The sequence below is a fragment of the Grampus griseus genome (assembly GCF_964374135.1).
Source record: "Grampus griseus genome assembly, chromosome: 9".
Lineage (NCBI taxonomy): Eukaryota > Metazoa > Chordata > Mammalia > Artiodactyla > Delphinidae > Grampus > Grampus griseus.
This window is the reverse complement of record NC_139003.1, coordinates 40,834,251-40,858,260: the sequence shown is the minus strand read 5'-3', so window position 1 is coordinate 40,858,260 and position 24,010 is coordinate 40,834,251. Positions and strand designations below refer to the sequence as shown.

Below are 24,010 nucleotides of genomic sequence, written 5' to 3'. Positions count from 1 at the left end.
CCTTTTTCCACCGTTAACACTCCCCAGAGCTAATACAATCAATGCTATCTTAGAATTGAAGTAATATAATATGTCATATAATAAATACTTGCTTTATAGTTTGTTGAAAGGATTAGGTGAAATATTATACATAAATTGTTCTTAGCGTTTGGAAGAGATCAACAATCAGCTATTATTTTATTAGTAAGAAAAAAACTATGTTGTCCTTAGAATAGAACATTTGTTCTGCATAGAATATATATAATAAACAATACATTATTTGTAGGTCATATATTTAGATAAAACTTGTACTGCTTGGAAAATTCCTTAATGCTCTGTTGATTACAGATGGCATAGGGATGGCGAATAGGTTTAACTTTATGTGCCAAGTCTAATCTGTTGATGATGATTGGCAGGTGTGCTGTGTTGTGAGCATGGCTGAAGCAGAATAGCAGACAGGAGTGCTTAGGTGGGTTAGTTAATATCTTCCCCAGACTTTGGAAGATGGAGTGGCAACACACAGACTAAGTGCCATCTCTGCATTATGTGTCACAAAACCTTACTCAGCAGCTCATTAGGTACTAGCCACGCCATGGTTAATCAATCTGGAGTTACATCAAAATCTTGTGGACTGAATCTGCATCCAAGGTGGGAGGTGAGAACCACACAGGTAAGAAACAAGCCCAGAAGACACAGATGTCTGGGAAACATGGGAAGCTGATGGAGACAATACCCTGAAAACACGTTCCTTTTTAAAATGGCTTTGGGGGGTTTCAGCCACAAACTTTTAGCTATTTTTCATAAAACTCCAACCCCAGTAGAAATGTGGGAGACTTTGCACCATAAGGGAGGGCAGAGTCTTTGCAATGACCTTGATTTCGCTCAGCCCTTGTTCTGCAAATGCTCACTTTGGTCTTGCTTCCTGAGCCTTGATGCCCTGCACCTTGGCCTTTCTAGAGCTTTGCTCTTGGATGACTGAGGTGTCCCCGTGGTCTCTACCTTAACGGCATCTTGTCTTGTTCTCTTTTGCTATGGGTAAAAGGCCTTAAAAGGGCCCCTCTCTCAGAAAAGGAAATGGTATTGAAAAGGGGGACTGTTCATTTTATTCTATGTTCATTATTATCTAATCCTCTGCTTTTGTGGTGCTTATGAAATGAAACCAATCATTAAAGGTACATTGGTGAAAGTTTCAATGGAACACTACATACCATTTCTTGAAATGTTCTGGTAGTCCCTGTGATTGCAGTGGTTTCTTTTCCGTAAACGAAGGTAAATAGAGTTTTCTTTAACTCTGAAAGAAATATATATGTGTATATTTAATGACAGGACATTCACATGATGGAGTTAAAAGAAACATGGTTTTATTATGATTTTTTAAATGTGAAAATGAACTCAGAAAATCAAATCTCTGCAGGCACATTTTCTCTAAACTGTCAATACATTATTAGGAGTTGTTATAAGAAACAGTTCTACAAAATGGGTTGCACTGATGTGATAAGATCAAACTTTTTCTTCTTTTTATGAAGACTTCCAGTCATCCCTTTCTAGCCTTTTAACCAAGAGCTGCTGTAAGTCTCTTGAGCAACTGGTCATTTTTACCAACTCGGTTATTTTGAATCTGATCATGTTCCCTTTCTTCTTTTGGTTGCTGTGAAGCTGTGGCAGACACTCCTGTTGTCTTTCAGATCCATTTCTCCCCCTTCATCCATTTTTTTTTTTTTTTTTCAGCACGCGGGCCTCTCACTGTTGTGGCCTCTCCCGTTGCGGAGCACAGGCTCTGGACGCGCAGGCTCAGTGGCCATGGCCCACAGGCCCAGCCGCTCCGCGGTATGTGGGATCTTCCCAGACTGGGGCACGAACCCGTGTCCCCTGCATCGGCAGGCGGACTCTCAACCACTGCGCCACCAGGGAAGCCCCCCTTCATCCATTTTAATAGAAGTTTCAGTAGGACATGTGTCTGCCCCAAATGATGACTGCTTTACTCAGCTTCCCTTGCAGCTAGGAGTGGCCACTTCACTAAATTCTGGACAATAAGATGGAAGAAGTATCCAGTGACAGTTTCTGGGACTGTTTCTCAGGAAACAATTGGCAGGTGACCCTTGCTTAGTCCTTTTTCTCCATTCTGCTGCCCACAATAGGAATGCTGTCATCTTGGACTATGGGGTAAGTTCTACACTGAGAAAACAGAGGCATGAGCTGGAAGGGCTCTGGATCCCTGAGGACCAGTGGAGCTGACCTCCCATATCAGATCTGGACTGCACATGTGAGAGAAATAAACTCATCTGTCATCTTATTTAAACCACCCATACATTGAGTTTCTCCGTTACTTATAGCTGAATCTAATACTAATGGACACAGATTTTAGAGACAAATTTTCAACCAGCATCAGGCTGTAACTGCACATATTTTAAGTCACTTTATTGGCTTCTCTTTGTCCCATCTTTGATTTTCTATCTTCTTTTGCCAAACTTTAATTTAATTTAAATGGAATTTAATGTTATGTTCTCTATACTTTTATAGGCTTCCTAAAATCCATTTTGAAACAAGACCAGGTATAAACTAATGAATAATAATCAAACTCAGATATATTTGATTATTCCTCAAATGTATTTTATCTTCTCTTCATTATAATAAACTTCATATCTCACAACCTTACATAAATCATCACTTATTTTTAAGTGTTATGTAAGTCTCACTCATTGTATTATAGTGCTTGCCTACTGTCTCAGTGCTTCAGGTTTGGGCACTTAGAATGCACTGTAAGTATTGTTCTTTCTGAAGTCTGAGGAAACTAATAATAATAGAAAGAAAAACTTGTGGTTATCAAAGGGGAAAGGGGGAGGGAGGGATAAATTAGGAGTTTGGGATTAACATGTACACACTACTATATATAAAATAGATAACCAACAAGGACCTACTGTATAGCACATTCTTTTCTCTTATAAGTTATTTCGTAATAACTTATAAGGGAAAAGAATGTAATAAAGAAACTAATACAACACTGTAATCAACTATACTTCAATTAACCCCCCCCAAAAAAGAAACTACTAGTAACATTTCTTAATAGAAGACCAAGATCTCTGAACAGTATTATAATTATGGAATTATTGCTTTGTGGTAGAGTTTTGAGGTGAGTGATTTATTTTACTTTTTAAAATCAAAGCTACCCATGTGCATAGTTTTAAAAATCAAATTCATTTTACTTGAATAATGTTTAAGGGGCCTTACTATGTTCCAGGCACTATTCGAGGCACCTGGGTCCTACTGGTAAATGAAAAAGACGAAGATCCCTGCCCCTGTGTCATTGACATTCTGGCAGGGGAAAAAACCCACTAAACATCACGAATAGGCAAATTATGGAGCATGCTAGAAGACAGTAAATGCTATGGAAAAAAGGGAGGCAGGGGAGCTAGGATTAGAGTGGTCAGAACAAGGCTTATTGAAAAGGTGGATGTGAGCAAAGACTTGAAGTGGTGAGCCTTACAGAACAAAATAGTTGAACTATTTTAGTCTATAAGGCTTGTAGTGATAAACAGCAAGCTCACACTCCCCGTTCCTCCCCATTTCTCCACTCCCAGAGGCAATTAATTTCAACCTTATTTGACTGAGTCTTTTCGTATTTTCTTTCTTATCTCTAAATAACATACTTTCAAGGCTACTTCTTGATTTTTAGTCTTTGGCATTATCTATTCACTTCTCACTATCAAGAGGAGGATTTAGCTATTCACAGCAGATCTATGATTGCTTTTTCTTCTCTTCACAACACTTTCAATTCCCTGGAGTTAATAGCTGCCTTTGTTTCTTTGTTTAATTTTCTTAACTGTTTATCATCTTTTTGATCTCTTTTCAATATGCTCTGATGTATCAGATAGTTTTTTAATTTCATCTCCTTGTGGAAATCTCTCCTGGGTCCTCTTGCCCTGCTTAATCAGGACTTGTTGCCCTCTCACTCTGCTGCAGAGCAGATATCCTGGGAGCCTCCTTCTTCATACCCTGGGGATCCTTTTCACCTCTTCCTGACTTGTTAGATATCCTATTTCCTGGAAGACCACATTTTTCTTATTTTTGATGGAGAGTACTTTTACGTAACGTTTGAAGGATGTGTGTGAAGTAACATTACTTTTTTTAGCATCTGAAAATGTTTTTATTTTTGACTTAGTGAGGTGTAGGGTGGTGAGGTATTGCTGGTGAGGTGTAGGGTGGGCCCAGAAACACAGCTTGCACCATAAATACAAACACAAATAAGGGTTAATAGGACTTGTTGGGGATGAACTTCAAGTAGAGAAGTAGCAGCGTTCACCTGGTCCCTGAACTCTCATTGTCTCATAGAAAAGTGTCTTAGACAGGACATAGCTAGACTGGACACATATGGGACACCCTATATATTTTTAGGGAAAGCAGGTTCTGGTGTTTATAAGTTGTTATATAATAATAATAATAATAATAAATTTCAGGGATAGGTAACTGTTTTGTTAAAAAGGAGGCGTTCCAAACAGGATGAATCAGCTTCTTGTTAAGTACCGATAGGAAAGAGGAAATGGGTCTCCAGAATTATCAGTTTGCCTCTTGTTGACTGGTGTGGTAGATTTAAGAATAGCCTCATTATCTTTGACACCCCTGCCCTTAAATCTTGGCTGTCTTGTTACTTCTTTGACCAAAAAGATATGGTGGAAGCGACACTATGCCAGTTTTGGCCTCTGGCTTTTAAGAATCTTGGCAACTTTGGTCTCTTGGAGCCCTGGTCCACCACCTAAGAAGTCTGACTATCTTTCTGGAGACACCATGTTAAAAAGGCCCTATAGTGGAAGCAACAAAGATGTCCTTCAATAGGTGAATAGATAAACCGTGGTACACCCATACAAAGGACTATTATTCAGCAATAAAAGGAAGTGAGCTATTACGCCATGAAGAGACATAGAGGAAGCTTAAGTGTATATTGTTGAGTAAAAGAAGTCAATCTGAAAAGACTGCATACTGTGTGATTCCAACTATGTGACATTCTGGAAAAGGCAAAACATGGAGACAATAAAAAAATCAGTGGTTTCCAGGGGTTAAGAGGAGGGAGACGGGTATTAACAGGTGGAGTACAGGGGCTTTTTAGGGCAGTGAAACTAATCTGTACAATACTGTAATGGTGGATATATGTCATTATGCATTTGTCAAAATGCATGGAATGCACAACACAAAGAGTAAACCCTAATGTAAACTATAGACTTTGGTCAAGAATAACGTATCAATGTTGGCTCTTCATTTATAACAAATCTACCACACTCATGTGAGATGTTAATAATAGGGGGAATTGAGGAGATGAGGGATTATTTGGGAACTCTCAGTACTTTCTGCTCATTTTTTCTGTAAAGTTAAAACTGCTCAAAAATTAGTTTATTAAAAAAAAACAAACCCTACCTGGAAAGGAAAAGAGATCCAGCTAAACCCAACCTTCTGGTCACCACTTGTCAGGCACCCACTTCGTGTGAGCGAAGCCATCTTGGACCCTCCAGCCCAGCGCTAAGTGAATACTGTCGTGTCCATGGTCAATATTACATGGAGAGGAAGAATTGGCCAGCCAAGCTCTGCCTGAATTCCTGACCTCCCAAACTGTGAGGTATAAAAATGCCTTGTTTTAAGCCACTAAACTTTGGAGTACTTTTTACACAACAGTCGATGTGCAGAACAGATGCTTATAGAATTCTGGGTTAATATCGTTTTCCCTCAGAAGTTTGAAGGAATCAATCCATTGGATCCTGACCTACCTATGTTGTTGTCTGAAGCCATTCTGTGCCTCAATCCTTTGAGAACCTGAGTAGCATCTGTTCCAAGTGTTCTGAAGTGTCATGATGACAGGCTTGGTGTAGTTCTATTTCCATTCAGTGTTAGACACACTTTCAACCTGGAAATTCATGTCACTCAGTTCTGAGAGGTGTTCTTGAATTATTCCATTGATGATTTCTTCCTTTCTTAGAACTCCTATTATTTGGATACTGGGTCACCTAGACTGGTCCTCTAATTTTCCTAGTTTTTCTATCTTAGTTTCCATCTCTTTGTCTTTTGCTCTATTTTCTGGATGATATCCTCAACATGAGTTTTCAATACATCCATGAAATTCATCTTATGTCATTAGTATAATCTCCCAATGATCATTGTTGGTCTCTGAATATTTCTTTAATTTTAGTATAATGTTTTAATTTCATGAATGTAATATCTCCTCTTATTTTTTTGAAGATATCATTTTAATTATTTTTATAAGTAGGATATTAATTAAAGTTAAAAAAGATTTCCCCTTGGAGCACTGTCTCTGTTATCTTGAAGTTGTTTTTCTCTTTGTTTTTTGTGTTGTTTTTCACATTCGAGGTTGGTCTCAGATATCTGATGATCTTGGGTTGTTGGCTTATGTGTAAAAGTGGAAACTAGCTGAAAACTCAAAAGCTGATAGGAAAGTGGGCCTGCTGGGTGTGGCTTGTTGTCTACGGCCCTTACTAGAGGGTGGACTGGCTGGGCCTTTCTCAGGGAACCCCTGCTGTCCGAGTCTTTGGGGCTTTCCTCTGAGGATGTGCAGATTCCCCAGAGAAGGGTCTTCTAGTGTCCAGCTGGGTTGCCAGTCCTCTGGGTCCAGGGGTGGGTGGACTTCAGGTTCAGCATGCCTGTGCTTTAGCACAGTGCTCCTACCTCCCCTTGTCTGCTGTCTTCCAGTCCAGAAGCTCTTGATTTTAGCATCTCCGGAGAAGAAACCCTAGTCTTATATCAGAATAAGGGAGGGGAAGAGATCCGAGGATCTAACTACTTCAACAGTCTTTCAACCAAGACTTGTTTTTAGCCTCACTTTCATTTCTAGAGCTACCATATGGAGCCAGTTCCCAAGGCCTCTGGGGTTCTGTGGTGTAGACTGGGTTGCTTCTCAGCTGTCCCTCCTCCTAGTTTAGGACGCAACTTTCTTGAATCGACTAAGTCAGTTACCACTTGTCCTTCTGCTTTCTGGCTTCCAACATTTTGTGGCTGTTGGGTCTTCCTGTTCTCTTTGTCCTTGTGGACAAATTCGTTTACTGTCATTTTAGTGGGGTTTCTCAAGGAAGAGAAGTAAATGCTTTGTTCAACCTGCTATCTTACCCAGAAGCCTGAAATGAATACTTTATACACTGCATCATCTACGCCCTCTGCCATGACTATTTTATTATATTTTGAAAAAACAGATGGGAAATGGACATTAGATCTGAGTTCAATACTAAAATAATTTCACAGTCAATAAAGAGGGGTTATTTTCCTTTGGGAAAGTAATGATTACCAATATTTAGCCAGAAAGGTATTTTTGATAATTCTAAAAATGGAATTTATGTACTGAAATATTGTTTTGTTCTTGACCTGCTCATAGAGAGTAAACAGTGTGGATATTAATATTATAGATACAGTTAGTCACACATTACAGAAAGAACATAGAAATCTTTATCAATAGGCAAATAGCTCCATTACTATTTCTGACCAGAAATAGCATCTAGAATTTTGGGATTAAGGTTTTGTAATACTAAGTACTAGAAACTATTTCACCTAAAAAGTTACTATTTTCATTCATCCCCATTCTCAATACATAACCTCTCTTATAAATCTTAGGAACTGAATTTCTCATGCAGTGCTCAGGAATTCTGAGAAGATAGAGGGATCAGTACAATATGTTGAGAAGCTTGTAATACAATATTTGAGATGCCTGTAAATGGAGGAGATTGCTTAATAGAAAGTTATTTACATACAGGGTCAGTGAAACTTGAATTAATAGGCTAAACTGAGGATACCGTGCATAGTAAGGTTAACGGTGATCACCATTCTGGTTTCAAATTCCCCTCTTCTCACTCCCCTCTCCCTACTTGGACTCCAGTTTTCTGTATGATCTTTTTTTTTTTTTTTTTTTTTTTTTTTTTTTGCGGTACGCGGGGATCTCACTGCTGTGGCCTCTCCTGTTGCAGAGCACAGGCTCCGGACGCGCAGGCTCAGCGGCCATGGCTCACGGGTCCAGCCGCTCCGCGGCATGTGGGATGTTCCCGGACCGGGGCACGTACCCGCGTCCCCTGCATCGGCAGGCGGACTCTCAACCACTATGCCACCAGGGAAGCCCTCCTGTATGATCTTTATTTCTCTTTTTCCTCTGTTGTGCATCAAAACCCAGTCCAACGGGTTAGTAGAAGAGGTAATAGCTTCAGTCCTGTAGTTTGAGGGGTGCAGAGAAGGAGTGTTTGAAAGTTCTCTTCCTCACACATTCCCCAGTGTCTAAGGTAGGGGTGCCCTCAGCATTGAGAGTAGGCTTGGAGGTTCACCATGTTAAATTCCCAGTTTTATCAGCTCCATCTGTTGTAGGGCCTGGGAAGTATAGCCCTTCCACTGAGGACACACTAGTCATATTTTGATTTCTAATACCAAAATTCAAAACAGATAAATCTCAGAATGTCTACTAGTTGCTTTCCCCAACATGGGCTCAGGTAACACAAACTCACTTTCTCTGAGAGCCTTCTAATGACCCCCCCCACCTCATTTCGCTATGGCTGAAAGAAAAACAAAACAAAAGAAAGAGTAAAATTAAGAACAAGACTCAAGAATAATGCAGACAAATTAAAAGGGTTGTTTTAAAATTGAAAAAATTATCACTTCCTATGTTGATTCCAAGCAGAACCCACTTGGAGAGAGGCAACAAAACAGTTTCCCAAAGGGCTTAGCATATCAGAGGGTTTTTGGGATAAACCGAGTGAAATATTATTCAAGCAGCAGTGATGTATCAGGTCCTGTTTCTGAGTCTATTTCTGACTCTTTTTAGCAGCACAGCTAGTTTGGGTATAAATTCTGAGACCCTGTGAAGCTGAATGGGAATAAGTCACACAAAAAAGACTGGGGCTTGGAAGGTGAGTGAGAGAGAAATGGTAACATTTGATGTGAACGGTTAGGACAGGGGAGTGGATTGGGATAAAGTTGGATAATTTAGAGACTAGACAGGCTTTATTCAGGGACCTCTACTGCTAGGAAGTTTTAAGACAAGGGTGGATAATTTGCTTTCCGATGTGGATGGAGATCAGGCCAGCATGGGGCCAGGGAGATGGATTAAAGAACTTTTAAAATTCCTTCTAGCTCTTTGATACTAGCCACATCCCAGAGCCCTGTGTAGCCCCTAATTCACTGCATCACAGGAGAACCAAGATTTCAGCCTCAGAGAGAGATAAACATGCAGAATATGACTCGTTGTGTATTCAAAGAGCCTGGCAATGGGCTAATTATGCAGGGGGGCTTGCAGGGTGAGGATGACTGCAGAGGAGGTCCCAGGAGTTCAGACATGAAAAGATTAGCAAGACAGCATGATAGATTTTTGAATTTGGAGCAGCAAAATAGTAGAGGGAAATAGACTTCAGGGGCATCGTGTTCAATAATTCATAAGCTGCTATACTCACACAAGGCTTCTTACCTGTTAACTTTCCACTAAGATTCCTTCCTCTGCCCTTCTCTGAGCTTGTGGCATTATAACTCTCTCCATCCTGGCTTTTGCCAGCCTCAGATTTGATTCTAGGCCACTGTATCAGGGAAAACTTTAAACTGTGATAAAACGGAGGGATTTAAGCCTGTGGATGCTTATAAATCTGAAAAGATCATTTGTGGCATAGAAGAAGATCGTTTTAGTAATCTCAACACTATTTCTCAAAGCATGCTCTGTGCAACACTAGTTTCTTGAGACATATTTTTCTCATAAACCACACACACATTCTACATGGTTCTGTGGTCAGATTAGTTTAAGAAATGTTTCATATTATACCTTGGAGCTATATACAAAACTTTTGGGGCTTATTGAAGGCTCTGATAAGCCTTACACTGAATAAACCTGTTTCCCTTTATTTAAACCAGCATTTCCAAAACTTATTTGACCTAGGAATCTTTTTAAAAAGTGTGCATAATACCTTTTAACATCTTGTGGAACTAGCGTTTCACAGAAACAGTTTTTGTAGAATACTGATGAACTATCTCTGTGATCTATATTTGAGCTTTATGAGATGGCCTAAAATCTCAAGTTCAGTTGGTTACAACAATTCTACTAGAAAAATTTGGAGGTTGTACATTTACTTTGATCAATCTAGACTGCTGTAAAATTATATCATTCTGGACAAAAAAATCACATCAATGCTTAATTTATCTATTATTGACCAAATAGCAGATCTCTCCTTTGTTTTATTCTTTCTACCTGACTACTGAATTGGTAATTTTACTTTAAACTTATTTTCTCCAATTTGTTGACTGTGTATTTACTTTAATATTATGATGAATTTTGCTAATTTCTTGTAGAACATTTATTATCGAACCCACTTAGAAGTCCAAGGGCTTAAGTTACACTGATTTATTTTTATATGCGTCCTGTTATGCAGCTGGTGATCAAATTCATGCTGTTTATACTCCTCCTCCCATGTTCCTGGTGTTTTCCCTGAAATGTTAATTCCTGCAAATCTGATTTGATTTAGGCAATCTGAGTAAATGCAAGGGAAGGATGTTTGTAGATCATACCACACTCTGCAAATATAAAGTGATGCCATTATAAACTTAGTGATTCTTTTATTGAGTACCTGCTATGGTGCCACACTCTGTGCCAGGGGCTAGGGCCCCAGAGCGAAGTCAAGCCGAATTCTGGCACTCGAGATGCTCAGAGTCTGGTATGGGGTGGGTGGAGTGGGGAGACAGTGAGTAAACAGTTATGACAAGTGAGACGACATTGGTATTGAAGGGGCAAAATAGGAGCTCAGGAGAGAATCGTATAGTCAGATGGGGGTTAGTACGGAGAGGCCGTCAAAAGGAACTGACCCCTGACTGGTGGTTGTTGAAGCATGAACGGGGGTAACTAGATAAGACAAAGCTGAGGTTCAATACCTATGAAAAATGCTCAAACTCACTAGTAATCAAGAGGTTACATATTAGAAGAGCAATAAAATATTTTTTGTGAGATCAGAAAAAAATTAAGAAGATATTTGTCAATAGCCGGTATTGACAAAGGTGTGGGGAAACAAGTATTCTTTTTTTTTTTTTTTTTTTTGGCGGTACGCGGGCCTCTCACTGCTGTGGCCTCTCCCGTTGCGGAGCACAGGCTCCGGATGCGCAGGCTCAGCGGCCATGGCTCACGGGCCCAGCCGCCCCGCGGCATGTGGGATCCTCCCGGACCGGGGCACGAACCCGTGTCCCCTGCACCAGCAGGCGGACTCCCAACCACTGTGCCACCAGGGAAGCCCGAAACAAGTATTCTTATACAATATTTGTGGGACTGTAAATTGGTGTAGCCATTTTGGAAGGATTATAAAAAATTAAAAATGTATACATTCTGATCCAGTAATTTTTTTCTAAAGACATCCTTATATGTAGTCATAAAGAGAACCATAGAATGTTCATTACAGCATTATTGGAATTAATGAGAACTTGGAATTAAGTTGACTGTCCATCAGTAGGAGAATAAAACAACCATACTATGAAATACCATTCTGCACAAGAATGGAAAGTGTTTCAAGAAGTATTGTTAAAGCATTAATTTATAGTATGTTATGCATAGTATGATGTCATTTACGGGAAAAGCCCAACAAAGCATTTATTTCTTTATGTACAAATACATAGAAAGGGTCTGTAAGAAACCACACTAAATTGATAACAGGACTTTCTTCTGAGAAAGGGAATGAAATTGGGAGAGGGCTTTGGCTTTTTACATTATATAGCTCAGTATTTTTTGTAAAATAAAAATGTATTCATGATTTGAATAAATTAAAAAATAAAATTAAAAACTCAGTAGGGTCAAAAAAAAGAACCCCCAAAAACTAAGTAGGGTCAAAGGGGACATCACCGCAGTGGAGAGATTTGTCAGTACACAGCAGGAAGAGTCCTGGGCTAGCAGTCGGGGTCTCCAGGTGGTCCTTCCTGCCCCAGGCAGCCTTCCTGTGCCTGCATTCCATTCCTTCTTGCCTTGTCTAAGACCTGTTCCTTCCTTTGTCCGCCTTTCTCCCTCTTTTGGCTCTTCCTAACTCCACAAGCATGCTGCAGGATTTCTCATCTAAAAATGTCTCCCTCATCTTTTATTCCCCATCGGCTATCACCTCACTTCTCTGCTCCCTTTGATAGTAAAACTCTATGAGTTGTGTATGCTCACCTGCATTTACTTCATCACCTCCTGAACCTATTCTCTCCAATCAGACTTCCATCTCCGCCCCACTGAAACGTTTCTGGTCAAAGTGTCCCCTTGATCACTGCCTGGACACCCAGTGGTCCTTCTCAGTTCTCATCTTCCTCTTCCTCAGGCACCATCTGGCTGATGGGCACTTCTCCTTTGGAAACACTTTCTTCACTTGGCCTCCAGGACACTAAATGCTTCTAGTTTTCTTTCCCCTTTGAGGGCCGTTCCTTCTCTTCCCTAACCTCTACGTGTTGACATCCCCCAACCACTCTCCTCAGCCACATCTCTTTTCTACACTCACTCCCTGTAACAGAAATTCTCAATTTTTTTCTCTCAGGACCACTTTATGTTTTTAAAATTATTGAAGAAACCAGAGAGCTTTTGTTTATGTGAGTTATAGCTGCCAATATTTATATACTGGAACTTAAAACTTAGAAATTTGAAAGATCATTTAATTATTAATCATTTAAAATAATAATAATAAGCCCATTACATGTTAACATAAATGAAATATTTGTTTTCTGAAAAAAAAATTTTTCCAACCCTTCCCCCAATTACTGAGAAGAAAAGCATCATTTTACCATTTTGCAAATCTCTTCAATGTCTGACTTAACGTCAATAGAAGACAGCTAGGTTCTCACATCAGCTTCTGCATTGTCTGTTGTGATATGTTCTTTTAATGGAATTATATGAAGAAAATCCTGTCTTAAGTATACATTTAGGTTGAAAGTGAATAACATTTTAATATCCTTTTTAGATAACAACTGATAGCCTTCTTTGATTCTACACCAAAACTCAGCAAGCAGTTGTTTCTTAAAGGGTGATTAGTTGCAATATGGAATCTGAAATGGACTTTTTGCATGATGTTGCATTCAAGTGCATTGGTCTAGCTTGTACTTTGAATGGATCTTTCACCCAGGCATGATTTCATGTATCACAAACTTGTCATTTAGAAAATATTGGTTTACTGAGTTATGCAGATATTCCAAATGTTGATGCATCTTATGATACAATATTGAAAAATCATACTTGTTGCAAGCACCACGTATCTCATTAGAAAGGACTTGGAGTATTAGGAAGCTGTCAAGTTTATAGTAGAAGACACAACTTTTCAAAAATTCTAAATTTTCTCTGAAAGCTCAAATTTTATGATTGGTAATCAATACTGTCAGTTGTTTTCCCTGAAGTGACAAGCTCATTGCATTCATTTTAGATACAATACCTGCCATATATCCAAGTCTAAATAACTATAACTTGTTTTCCAGTCTTTTTCAGTAAGAAAGGTGTTCCATGAAAAACTGACTAATTCAGTTCTCAACTCTCTCACACAAGTGCTTTTCCTTAGAATAACTATCATATTTTGTTATGCAGCAGAAGTGCCCTATGCATACTTCCCGTTTCATCAGATGAAATCATTAAAAATCATGTACTTACTTTAATAAAATTAATATTTTTTTTCTTACCTTATAGGTGACATTTTCAAGGGAAGATCCCCCCTATTCTTTAATCCAGGAGGTGTGGAGGTGAAGACCACAGTGACTCCACTAATATAGTTTGGTGCCACTGCTTTGATTCATGCTCAGATGTCAGCAGTTTTTTACACACCATTGCTTTTTCACCATCAGTTCAAAGGGCTACACAGTGCAAAAGGCAACTACTGTTTTAGCATTGTTGTGAAATAGATTTATCCTGTGGACCCCCTGAAAACGTCTTAGAGACCCACCCCAGGTGTCCATGGACCACATTTGGAGAATCACTGATGTAGACTATCTCTCACTCCAATCAGCCTCACCCAACCTCAAAGTGACCAACTCTTTGGCTAATTATTTGTTTTGCAAAGTATAATTATAAGATGGCTAATCACTTGCAATTATATCGCATGTAAATTTTGAATAATGGTTTTAATAAGGTTATTAAGCCTATTAGTGCTTAGTACTTACATGTCTTTTTTTTTTTTTAAACAGGAAATTAGGTTGGCAAATGTTAGCTGCAAATCCCTTCTCTCCAATTTTATGTTTTTAATGCCCCAAGTGACTTGGTTTGGAGTTATACACTGCTTTTCAAAACTGTTCTCTCATATAATGTCTATTGGGTTGGAGAGAATAGATAACCTTTAACACTCAGATTCTAGGACACCTCTCATCAAAGATGTGTGTTTAAATGTCCTTGAATAGCATTACTGTGCCACTTATAACAATGGCTTTGTCTATTTCTTTCTAAGCATTTGCTCTGTTTCTGGCCCCAAATAGCAAATTTAAGTCAGAAGCAGAGGGAGAAAGTTACCCTAGAAAATTCCATCTAGTTTGCACCCACTTATGTTGACCCACTGGTCTCACTCTTAACTCTCTAGCTTGATATGGTAACTTTGGTCATTGTTTTTGGTTCTTTTGGCTTTTGTGACTTTTTAAGGCTAACTGCAGGCTTACTTTATTTTTTTTAAGTTGTGTCTGTTGCCCTGCTCTTACTCCCAGCTTTGAAGAACTTCTCTATCATTTAGCCCCGGCAGGCAGAACTCCACTGTCTGGACCGACTCCTGGCCTCACTTTCAGAAGGGGATTTGGATAATCATAAATTCTCAGGTTAGAGGCGTTGGGTTCAGGTGGTTATTTCTGTTAAGGATTTGGAGTCACCTGTTTCCCTCTCTGGGGGTCGCTTGGAAGAAATAGTATGCATAAAGGATTGTAATGGAGAACCGCTTTAACTAATAAGCTGGTCAAACACCTAATGCAGGGCTTACTATGTATGAACTTGACTTCTATTGCACAGTATCCCTGGCCCTAAAGAAACATGGTTCCTAGAACATTTCAGGCTCTGACTCATAAACTTAGTCATATCTTTTCTCAAGGCACGGCTAGTTAAGGGTCGGAGAAAGCATATTTGGTGGAGAGAAGCAGGAGCATCTCTCTCCAGCAGTTTTCCCTAATGCTTCTAAATCAAGCAGCAGCATAAAGTAGGATGTGGACCTGAACATCATGTTGCCCTACAACAACCAAACCTGAATGTCAGAGAGAACGTCAGAGATCGGCAGGTGCAACTCCACTTCATCATATAAATGAAGTCCAGGGATGCTAAATGTTCCACCTAACAGCCACACAGAACCAGAACCCTTTCACCTGTAGACACAAACTTCTTCCTACTCTACCACACGGACTCACAGTGCTCTGGAATTTTAGATGTTGCATTTTGTTCTTCCAGTTTCATTGAGATATAGCTGACACACATCACCATATAAGTTTAAGGTGTACTGCATATTGATTTGACTTACATCCATCATGAAATGATTATCATAATAAGTTCAATGAACAGCCATCATCTCTTATAGATACAGCATAAAAAGTTATTTTCCTTGTGATGAGAATTCTTAGGGTTTATTCTCTTAACAATTGTCATATATAATGTGTAGTAGTGTTAATTATTTTATCATTTCGTACATTACATCCCTAGTACTCATTTCTCTTATAACTGTAAGTTTGTACCTTTGTACCTTTTGATTGTCTTCATCCAATTCCCCCTCCCCCTCCCCTCTGGTAACCACAAATCTGATCTTTTTCTATGAGTTTGTTTGTTTGTTTTTGAAGTATAATTGACCTATAACACTCTGTTGCTTCCTGATACACAACATAGTGATTCGATATTTTTATGCATTTCAAAATGATCACCATGATAAGTCTAGTTACCATCTATCGCCATACAAAGATATTACATAGTTATTGACTATATTTCCCACACTGTACACTTCATTCCTGAGACTCATTTATTTTGCAGCTGGAAGTCTGTACCTCTTAATCTCCCTTATCTATTTATGTATTGCTTTTAAGCAAGAAGTTCTTCCTTCCTGAAATTTTGGTATTGTTTTTTATCCTTCTACATGGGTTACTGGGCCTTGGCTTCTTTAACCTAAATAGGATTTTCCTGTTACATTAATTGCTTTTGAAAGTGATCTGAACACAAATAACTATTTTTAATCTTTAAAAAATACTTTTTTCTTCTCACTTACTGTTAGAGTTCTCCCTATTGTCAGGGTCCCAGCCCCCAAGCTGCCAACCTCACAGAGGGCTTTTTGCTTTCGCCTTTGAACTACTCAATTTCTTTCAGAAAACACATGGTTTTAAGGGATATAACTTTTTGAATTTTCTGAAGCCTGAGAGTCAAGAGAACAGATTTCATTAATGTTGACTCAACTGAAGGTTGTAAAGATTTGTAAAACTAAGCGGTTATGTTTGTCTTTTAATACATGCATGTAATTTCAATTAGAGTTATATTCATCTCATACAGGAGATACTAAATTTTGAGGGGGTGGAGGGCATAATGGAAGAAGAAAGGAAAGCAACCATCTTCTCTTCCAAACTTTTGCTTTCAAAGGTACATTTCCAAAGAACATTGTTAATACACAAAGCATGAGGCTGATCACAGATAATAGGAGGCACTTTCTAGAGATCCAGTTGAATAGAGAAATCCATAAATTCTACCCCATGTTGATAAGCATTTGGACTTAAAAGGACATTTGCTCAAAATGCCTATGGCAGCTGCCACATCTCTCACAAACACTGCCTCTAGGTCAGTGTTCTATTTATTCTCCTGACTCCACCAGAAGAGGACCCCCATCCTATGCCGATCTCTCTTTAGTAATTGTTACACACTTGATAACTCTTCGTTCTTTTAAGAAGACTGGACTAGCACAGGTTACCTGCAGGTATAATTTACATGAGAGTATATGAGAGTTTAATAGGAGCTACTGCTACAAGGGACATACCGGATGGTGACACACAGGGACTGTCATGCTGCTGTGTTTTTGCTTAATGGGGGATCCATTGCAACTCTGATTCCAGACAGATAATTTCCTTTTTTATCAAAGGGAGTTAAATATATTCTTCTCCATTCCAGCTAAACGGCAGAGAACACAGGCACAGTACACAGAAACAGGTGGCAAAAGAGCACTAAGAGAGAGATAACTAGAAAACTTGGGCCACAAAAGCATAGAGAAAAAACCCCTGCAGGGCAGGTGGCCAACCAGCTGAGGTGCGCATCTCCTTAGAAATACAGCTGGTAAGGATAATGCTTAGAGTCAACACTGAGCAAGTTGCATGAGCAGACTGTTTTGTAAATAGCAGTACAGAGCCTAATACAAGAAGGTGTTATGTCAGCACAGACTAGCTCACGATAGAGACGATTTTCACATAAGCTGCACCTAGACGGTTCCCTCCTTCGTGCCATGTGGTCAGAATCTCTCTGCATAGCCCTCATAAGAATTATAAACCATTTGTGTCTGATGACTTACAACTTTTCCTCTGCATAGCCCTCATAAGAATTATAAATCATTTGTGTCTGATGACTTACAACTTTTCCTCTGCATAGCCTTCATAAGAATTATAAACCATTTGTGTCTGATGACTTACAACTTTTCCTCTCCCTTTTCCTCCGCTGCCTCTCTCCTAAGGAAGATCTATCTGCCTGCTGGGCTCTCATAGGATGATGGCTGGCAACTGCAATAGGATTGGCGAGCTAGCAGGATTTCACATTGATAACGGAGGAACCCCCTGGTCTGAGGACAGAATAGAGGCAGAAAAGAAAGAGGGACACTGGATCCCGCTCCCACCGCCCAACAAAAACTGAAAACAACTGAACAGAGTCTGCTTGGGAGCAGGCGCTAAGTTTGGGTAGAGGTTTTAGGAAAATTACATTTAGGACATGTGGGGCAACTATTGGTGGGTATGAGCTGTAAGTGGAAAAAGATGAGGAAACAAGTTTTCATCATTTTAGCTGCACACGGGAATGGATTCCCCTTTCATTCTTTGAGTGTCTCCAGTGAAGGTTTAAACTATTTAACAATTAATTTTAAACATCAGACTAGTATTTCTTCAATGGCAACTTCATGAGGCTTTAGGTCAAAAGGTGGGGTTCATATGTAAATTTAAGCTTCCATTAAAAGTATGGTAAACTGTGTCCATTTCTCAGTCATAACTAATTCTTTTTGTTTGTCATAAAGGCCTGGATTTAGAGAAATTTCCAAGTACTTTTATACATAGATAGCTGGATTGCGTGGAGGGTACTTAAATAATATTTTCTCAATTTTGATGTTGACAGTGGGGAGATAAACAAGACTGTTGTCCTCAATGCTGCTTTAGGCAGGCTATCTCTGGACGTGTTCCAGGTGACAAAGACCACCTTTGGTCTTTGTCAGGGGCCTCAGACCACTGGGAGTATGGGGGCCCTAGGAAGGGACAATGGGCACATGATCAACGTCTGAAACAATGCATGCCACCTCTTCACGTGGGGAGGGCATTTTTGGTTCTTGGTCATTTCCTCATCCTAGAGCTACACTCTCAAACACAGGGACAATGGCTAAAGGGGGTCACGTTCCCACAGGTAGAATAAAAACAGCACATAAAAGTTGGAAGTTGTGAGCGAGGAGTGCCTTGGTTCACCAAATTATTCTCTGGTTCCATTATTCACAAGGTTCCATGACCGCGGATCCTACCACTTCTTATTCACCTGTGGCCTTGGTCAAGTTTCTTAGCCTATCAACTTAGCCCTTAGATTCCTCAACTTTGAAATGCAGAAAATAATACCACCCACCTCACAAAGAGATGAAATGAGAAAACCTCTAAGTAACACTCAGTACAGTGCTTGGTATGTAGGGAATGCCTATGAAGGTTACTTCCTATTATCTCTATTAATCATACTGTAAGTATTGTTACACTTAATGGCAAGGACTGACCTAATTTTCTTTACATGATTAAATGTGAAAATCTACACCTAAACTTGAAGACACATTTCTTTTACTTTCCCTTACACTCACGAATATAAGGGAAATTATGATTTCTATATAAATATGAGTGCCATTTCCTGAAGTTTGGTTATCTTTTCTAGCTTTTCTCTACCTTTTTCATTGTCCCCATCTCCTAAATCCTTTCAGGTTTGAGCCCCTTGCCAAACACCCCAAAAGGAGGTGGCTGTTGACCATTTCCATGAATTCTTCTTTCATTATTGACCCCTGTAGCTCTGTGTTGACAGTTGTCTTTTGGCACATTTAACCCATATTAACAATGTTTGCACATTTCTCTCATCTGCCCTCCTTGATTATAGTTGACTGCAGAGGCAGGATGAGCCTTATTTATCTTTGAAATAGCTACGGCATCTGTGCCTTATTAGGTAGTAAGTATTTAATAAGTATTTTTAAAATGAGTGAGTAAAGATAAGAATAAGTTATTCAGGATATGCGAGGTCGTCTATTAAATTAAAAAATGGGGTGCTCAAACTCTAAATGGCTGTCCCCAGGCCCCAAGAAAACACCCAGTCCCACACAGCACGCTGGGTTTGTGTTCACTCAGACTCGCCATGCATCTTCTCTACTTTCAACTCCAGAGCATTAAAACCAGGATGATTCTAAGCCATTGAGACTTGCCTGTTGCCTTTTTTTTTTTAAACAGCTCATGCAGCTCAATATCAAAAAAACAAACAACCCAATCCAAAAATGGGCAGAAGACCTAAATAGACATTTCTCCAAAGAAGATTGCCAACAAACACATGAAAGAATGCTCAACATCATTAATCATTAGAGAAATGCAAATCAACACTACAATGCGATATCATCTCACACCAGAATGGCCATCATCAAAAAATCTACAAACAATAAATGGAGAGGGTGTGGAGAAAAGGGAACCCTCATGCACTGTTGGTGGGAATGTAAATTGATACAGCCACTGTGGAGAACAGTATGGAGGTTCCTTAAAAAACTAAAAATAGAACTGCCTGCTGCCTTTTAAAATGTTAATATATGAGAGTAAATAAGCAAGTAAACTTCTTTGTCTCTTGAGGCAGAAAAATTCAGTGTTGTGCTTGAGAATTTTTCATCGGAGGTCAACTCTAGAGCCCCTGAGCAGGAACACCCCCTCCTTGCCAGCAGGGGTAAAGTCTAATTTGCATAAGCCCCACCACACGGTAGACTCTATGTCAGTGGTGGGTTTGTTGTTTGTCACTCATGTTCCAGAAGCAATTTCTAATAATTCTCATTTCAACATCTTGGGGACAAATCTCATCTCCTGTTGTTTCCTTACATAGACATATTGAAATGTTTGAAGGTGTGCAAACACACATACCCGCTAGTGGAGTCCAGAAATCCAGTAGTGCCAGAGAGTTGGGGCCAGTCGAGCTCATTGGTAAGAGCTGTTGGTAAATTGAAGAAGGATTTCTAAAGGAAAAATAAAGTAGAAATTATCAAAATGATCACTTGTTTTCTATAAGGAGTAAGATTATCTATTGCTCAGGCATTGTGGTCTGTCTGCCTCTCTCTCACTCTCTTTCTTAATCTCTTTCTTTAAGGGCCTTTGCATTTAAAGCTTATACCTCTTAAGGTTAACCATCATCAGAAAATTCACAAGGATCAGCATTATTCATGAACTTGCTTCCATTCAGCTCCTGGGAAAAATGTAGAACGCATGGCAGCTCTTATTCATCCCTCTTCTGAGAGACAGATAAACGTTCCACTCTTTAATTTCTGAGATTTTCTCCATTTCTAAGGCTAGATAATCAGAAAATTGACTGTCTGGAAAGTAATAATACCCAAGCCTCCAGCAAATATGCCTTCCTTGAGTTCAAAGCTATGCCTTCAGTCATTAGGATGGTGCCTCCTGACCTCCTTGGATGGGTGGAGGGTCCTCAGACACCTTTGAAAAATCTAATTATGGTTCCTTTCTTCATGAAGATGCACATATACTCAACATGGCCTATGACTTCAAGGGGTTCACAGAACTCCTGCAACTCTTGCATAGACTCCTGTTCAAGAACTCCTGACATAGAGTGTTGACAAAATTAGAATTCCTTTGAACCACATTCTATGACTTGTGCAAAATCACAGAAGAAAAATGTTGCCAGCTGTGTCTCCTGATTGTTCCTCCTTCCCTCTGGTCTAATTCCTAGAAAAGGCTTATCTAGATTAATGTGTTCAGAATAGGGTTGCCAGATTTAGCAAGTAAAAATACAGATGCTCAGTTAAATTTGAGTTCCTATGAACAAGATGTGGTACATACTTTCAGCAGAATACTACTCAGTCTTAAAAAAGATGGAAATTTTGACACATGCTACAACATGGATGAACCTTGAGGAAATTATGCTAAGTGAAAGAAGCCAGTCACAAAAAGACAAATACTGCATGATTCTATTTGTATGAGCTATCAAGAGTAGTCAAATTCACAGAGACATTAAGTAGAATGGTAGTTGACGGGGACTGGGGGGAGACGAAACGGGGAGTTGCTATTTAATGGGTATAGAGTTTCAGATTTGCAAGATGAAAAGTTCTGGATGTTGGTTGTATAACAGTATGAATATACTTAACACTACTGAACAGTACGTTTAAAAATGGTAAGATGGGGCTTCCCTGGTGGTGCAGTGGTTGACAGTCCACCTGCGGATGCAGGGGACACGGGTTTGTGCCCTGGTCTGGGAAGATCCCACATGCCGCGGAGCGGCTGGGCCCGTGAACCATGGCCGCTGAGCCTGCGCGTCCGGAGCCTGTGCTCCGCAACGGGAGAGGCCACAACAGTGAGAGGCCCGCGTACCGCAAAAAAAAAAAGGTAAGATGGCAAATTTCATGTTATGTGTATTTTACCACAATTTTAAAACAGGAATATGCAAAAAGTTGAATTGAAATTAAACGGGATAATTTTTAGTATTAGTATGTCCTGGGCAATATTTGGAACATACTTATACTTAAAAAATTATTTGTTGTGTATCTAAATTCAAATTTAAGTGGGTGTCCTGAATTTTACCTGGGAATCCCAGTTTGGATAAAATATCAGAAAGCCAATGATCCCTTTTTGCCTTGGCTGACAGGAAAACTCAGTGCCTGGTTGCAGGAAGCAGTTTATTTCAGGAAATAATGTCATCTCCTCCATGTTCTCTGTGTTTCCCAACCTTGAAAACACATGCCCCCTTTGGATGAACATGAAAGTCTTGAGTCCACCTTCAATCTTATTTTAAAATGGAAAAGAAATGACAGATAATACCTAAGACAAATCACATCAAAGCAATTGTAGCACTGAATAGGACTTTTCAAGTGGCCTATGGTCCTGCCCCCTGCTCACTTTCTCACCCATGATCATCCTTGCCTTGTCTCCTAGAGAGACTCTGAATATGGAGGCTGTGAGGGAAGGAAAAGCCACATTTCTCTCTCCTTAACCATTCAAAAGTGTATCTTTATTGTTTTTTCTGATTGCAAAGTAGTACATGCTTCTTATAAAAATTCAAACATCATAGTAATATACAATGTGGAAATGAAAGTCCCCCATCACCTCTCCTTAAGAGATAACTATTATGAGATAACCACTGTTAACACTTTGTATTATTTATATGTGTATAATATATAATGGAATCTACTCATTCTTCCTACTTCAGAGTGTGTGATAGTCCCTACTATCCTATAGAGAATGAGTACTCAAAAGAAATAAAATAAAATTTGTATTTCTCAGTTTTGGACTGCTACTAGTTGGATGTGTTCCCACAAAAGTTGGGTTAAAGGCCTAACCATCAACGTCTCAGAATGTGACTTTATTTGTAATTGGGTCATTGCAGATGTAATTAGTTAAGTGAAGATGAGGTTGGAGTAGGAAGGGTTCCTAGTCCAATATGATTAGGGGTTCTTATAAGAAGAGGAAGAAGAGAAGCTAGGAAAGAGGCATGATTCTCTCTCAGATCCCTCAGGAGGAACCATCCTGCTGACATCTTGATCTCCAAATTCCAACTTTCAACTTCCAAAACTATGAGAGTAAATTTCCTTGGTTTTAAGTCACCCAGTTTGTGGTACTTTGCTGTGGTAACCCTAGAAAATGAGGACATGGCCTGAATTGGACAATTTGCTTATAGTTCTTATGATTCAGGGGTCCAAGATATAAACCCTTCTATTATGCTGACTTCTCAAAGTAAGTCATATAATAAATACGTTCCACATGCACTGGTTATCCCATGGTGCCTTGCACTCTTTTCCATGGCTCTGTGAGCTTCCTTCACTCCCCTTTCCTCAATCACCTCCCCCTTGTACATGTCAATCCCAAGGTCCCCAGCCTTATTCTTATCCCAAGTGTGATTTCCAGCACAGTAGGGGCTGGAAGTGGATGGGAGGTGGTTGGGAAGGACGGCTTCTTGGGATACATCTGTATTCGTTATGATTTATCCCCGTCAAAGGAGCAGAAACAAACTCATGGAAAGGTGGCTTCCAATAAGTCTCGGAGCACTGTGCAATTCCAGTGACTGACACTTTGTTCCCCCTTAGCAAGAAGCACCCACCACATTACCGTGGTGGAGTTTTTTTTTTTTTTTTTTTTTTTTTGCGGCACACGGGCCCCTCACTGTTGTGGCCTCTCCCACTGCGGAGCACAGGCTCCGGAAGCGCAGGCCCAGCGGCCATGGCTCATGGGCCCAGCCGCTCTGCGGCATGTGGGATCCTCCCAGACCGGGGCACGAACCCGTGTCCCCTGCATCGGCAGGCGGACTCCCAACCACTGCGCCACCAGGGAAGCCCACCGTGGTGGAGTTTTGAGCAGGAACTCTCTTTTAGTTTTTGTTCCTCCTGGCACTATAACTCAAATGTTTTCTCTTATTTTTTTCTGTAGGCCTTTCTGCTTATAATGTGTGCTTATATATTCAATTCTGCTAGAGAAGACAAGAAAAACACATAGAATAGATGAAAATCATAAGCTGTGGTAAGTCGAGATAGTGAGCAGGCAAGTGGTTTGTGAGATGCAGGCAGAATTTATGCGCTGTGTTAAGTAAGTTAGCAACCTGTAAAAACATGTTAAAACTTAAAAGAACGATACAACACTCCCCCACACCACCCTCTCACATTTTTCTCAGTCATCCGCACAATGACAAGCCCAG

At 39.8% G+C, this 24,010-nt stretch overlaps 1 protein-coding gene across 1 annotated transcript in view; it reads right to left on the bottom strand.

Annotated features, from left to right (window-relative positions):
* AOAH (acyloxyacyl hydrolase) overlaps nucleotides 1–24,010 on the bottom strand; it is a 170,805-nt gene that overhangs the window by 52,266 nt on the left and 94,529 nt on the right. Inside the window, exons 12-13 of the mRNA XM_082662092.1 lie at nucleotides 20,239–20,330; nucleotides 1,188–1,270 (exon numbers count right to left, since the gene is read on the bottom strand). Coding sequence (XP_082518218.1) covers nucleotides 1,188–1,270; nucleotides 20,239–20,330 — 175 coding nt within the window. The remainder of the gene's footprint in view (nucleotides 1–1,187; nucleotides 1,271–20,238; nucleotides 20,331–24,010) is intronic.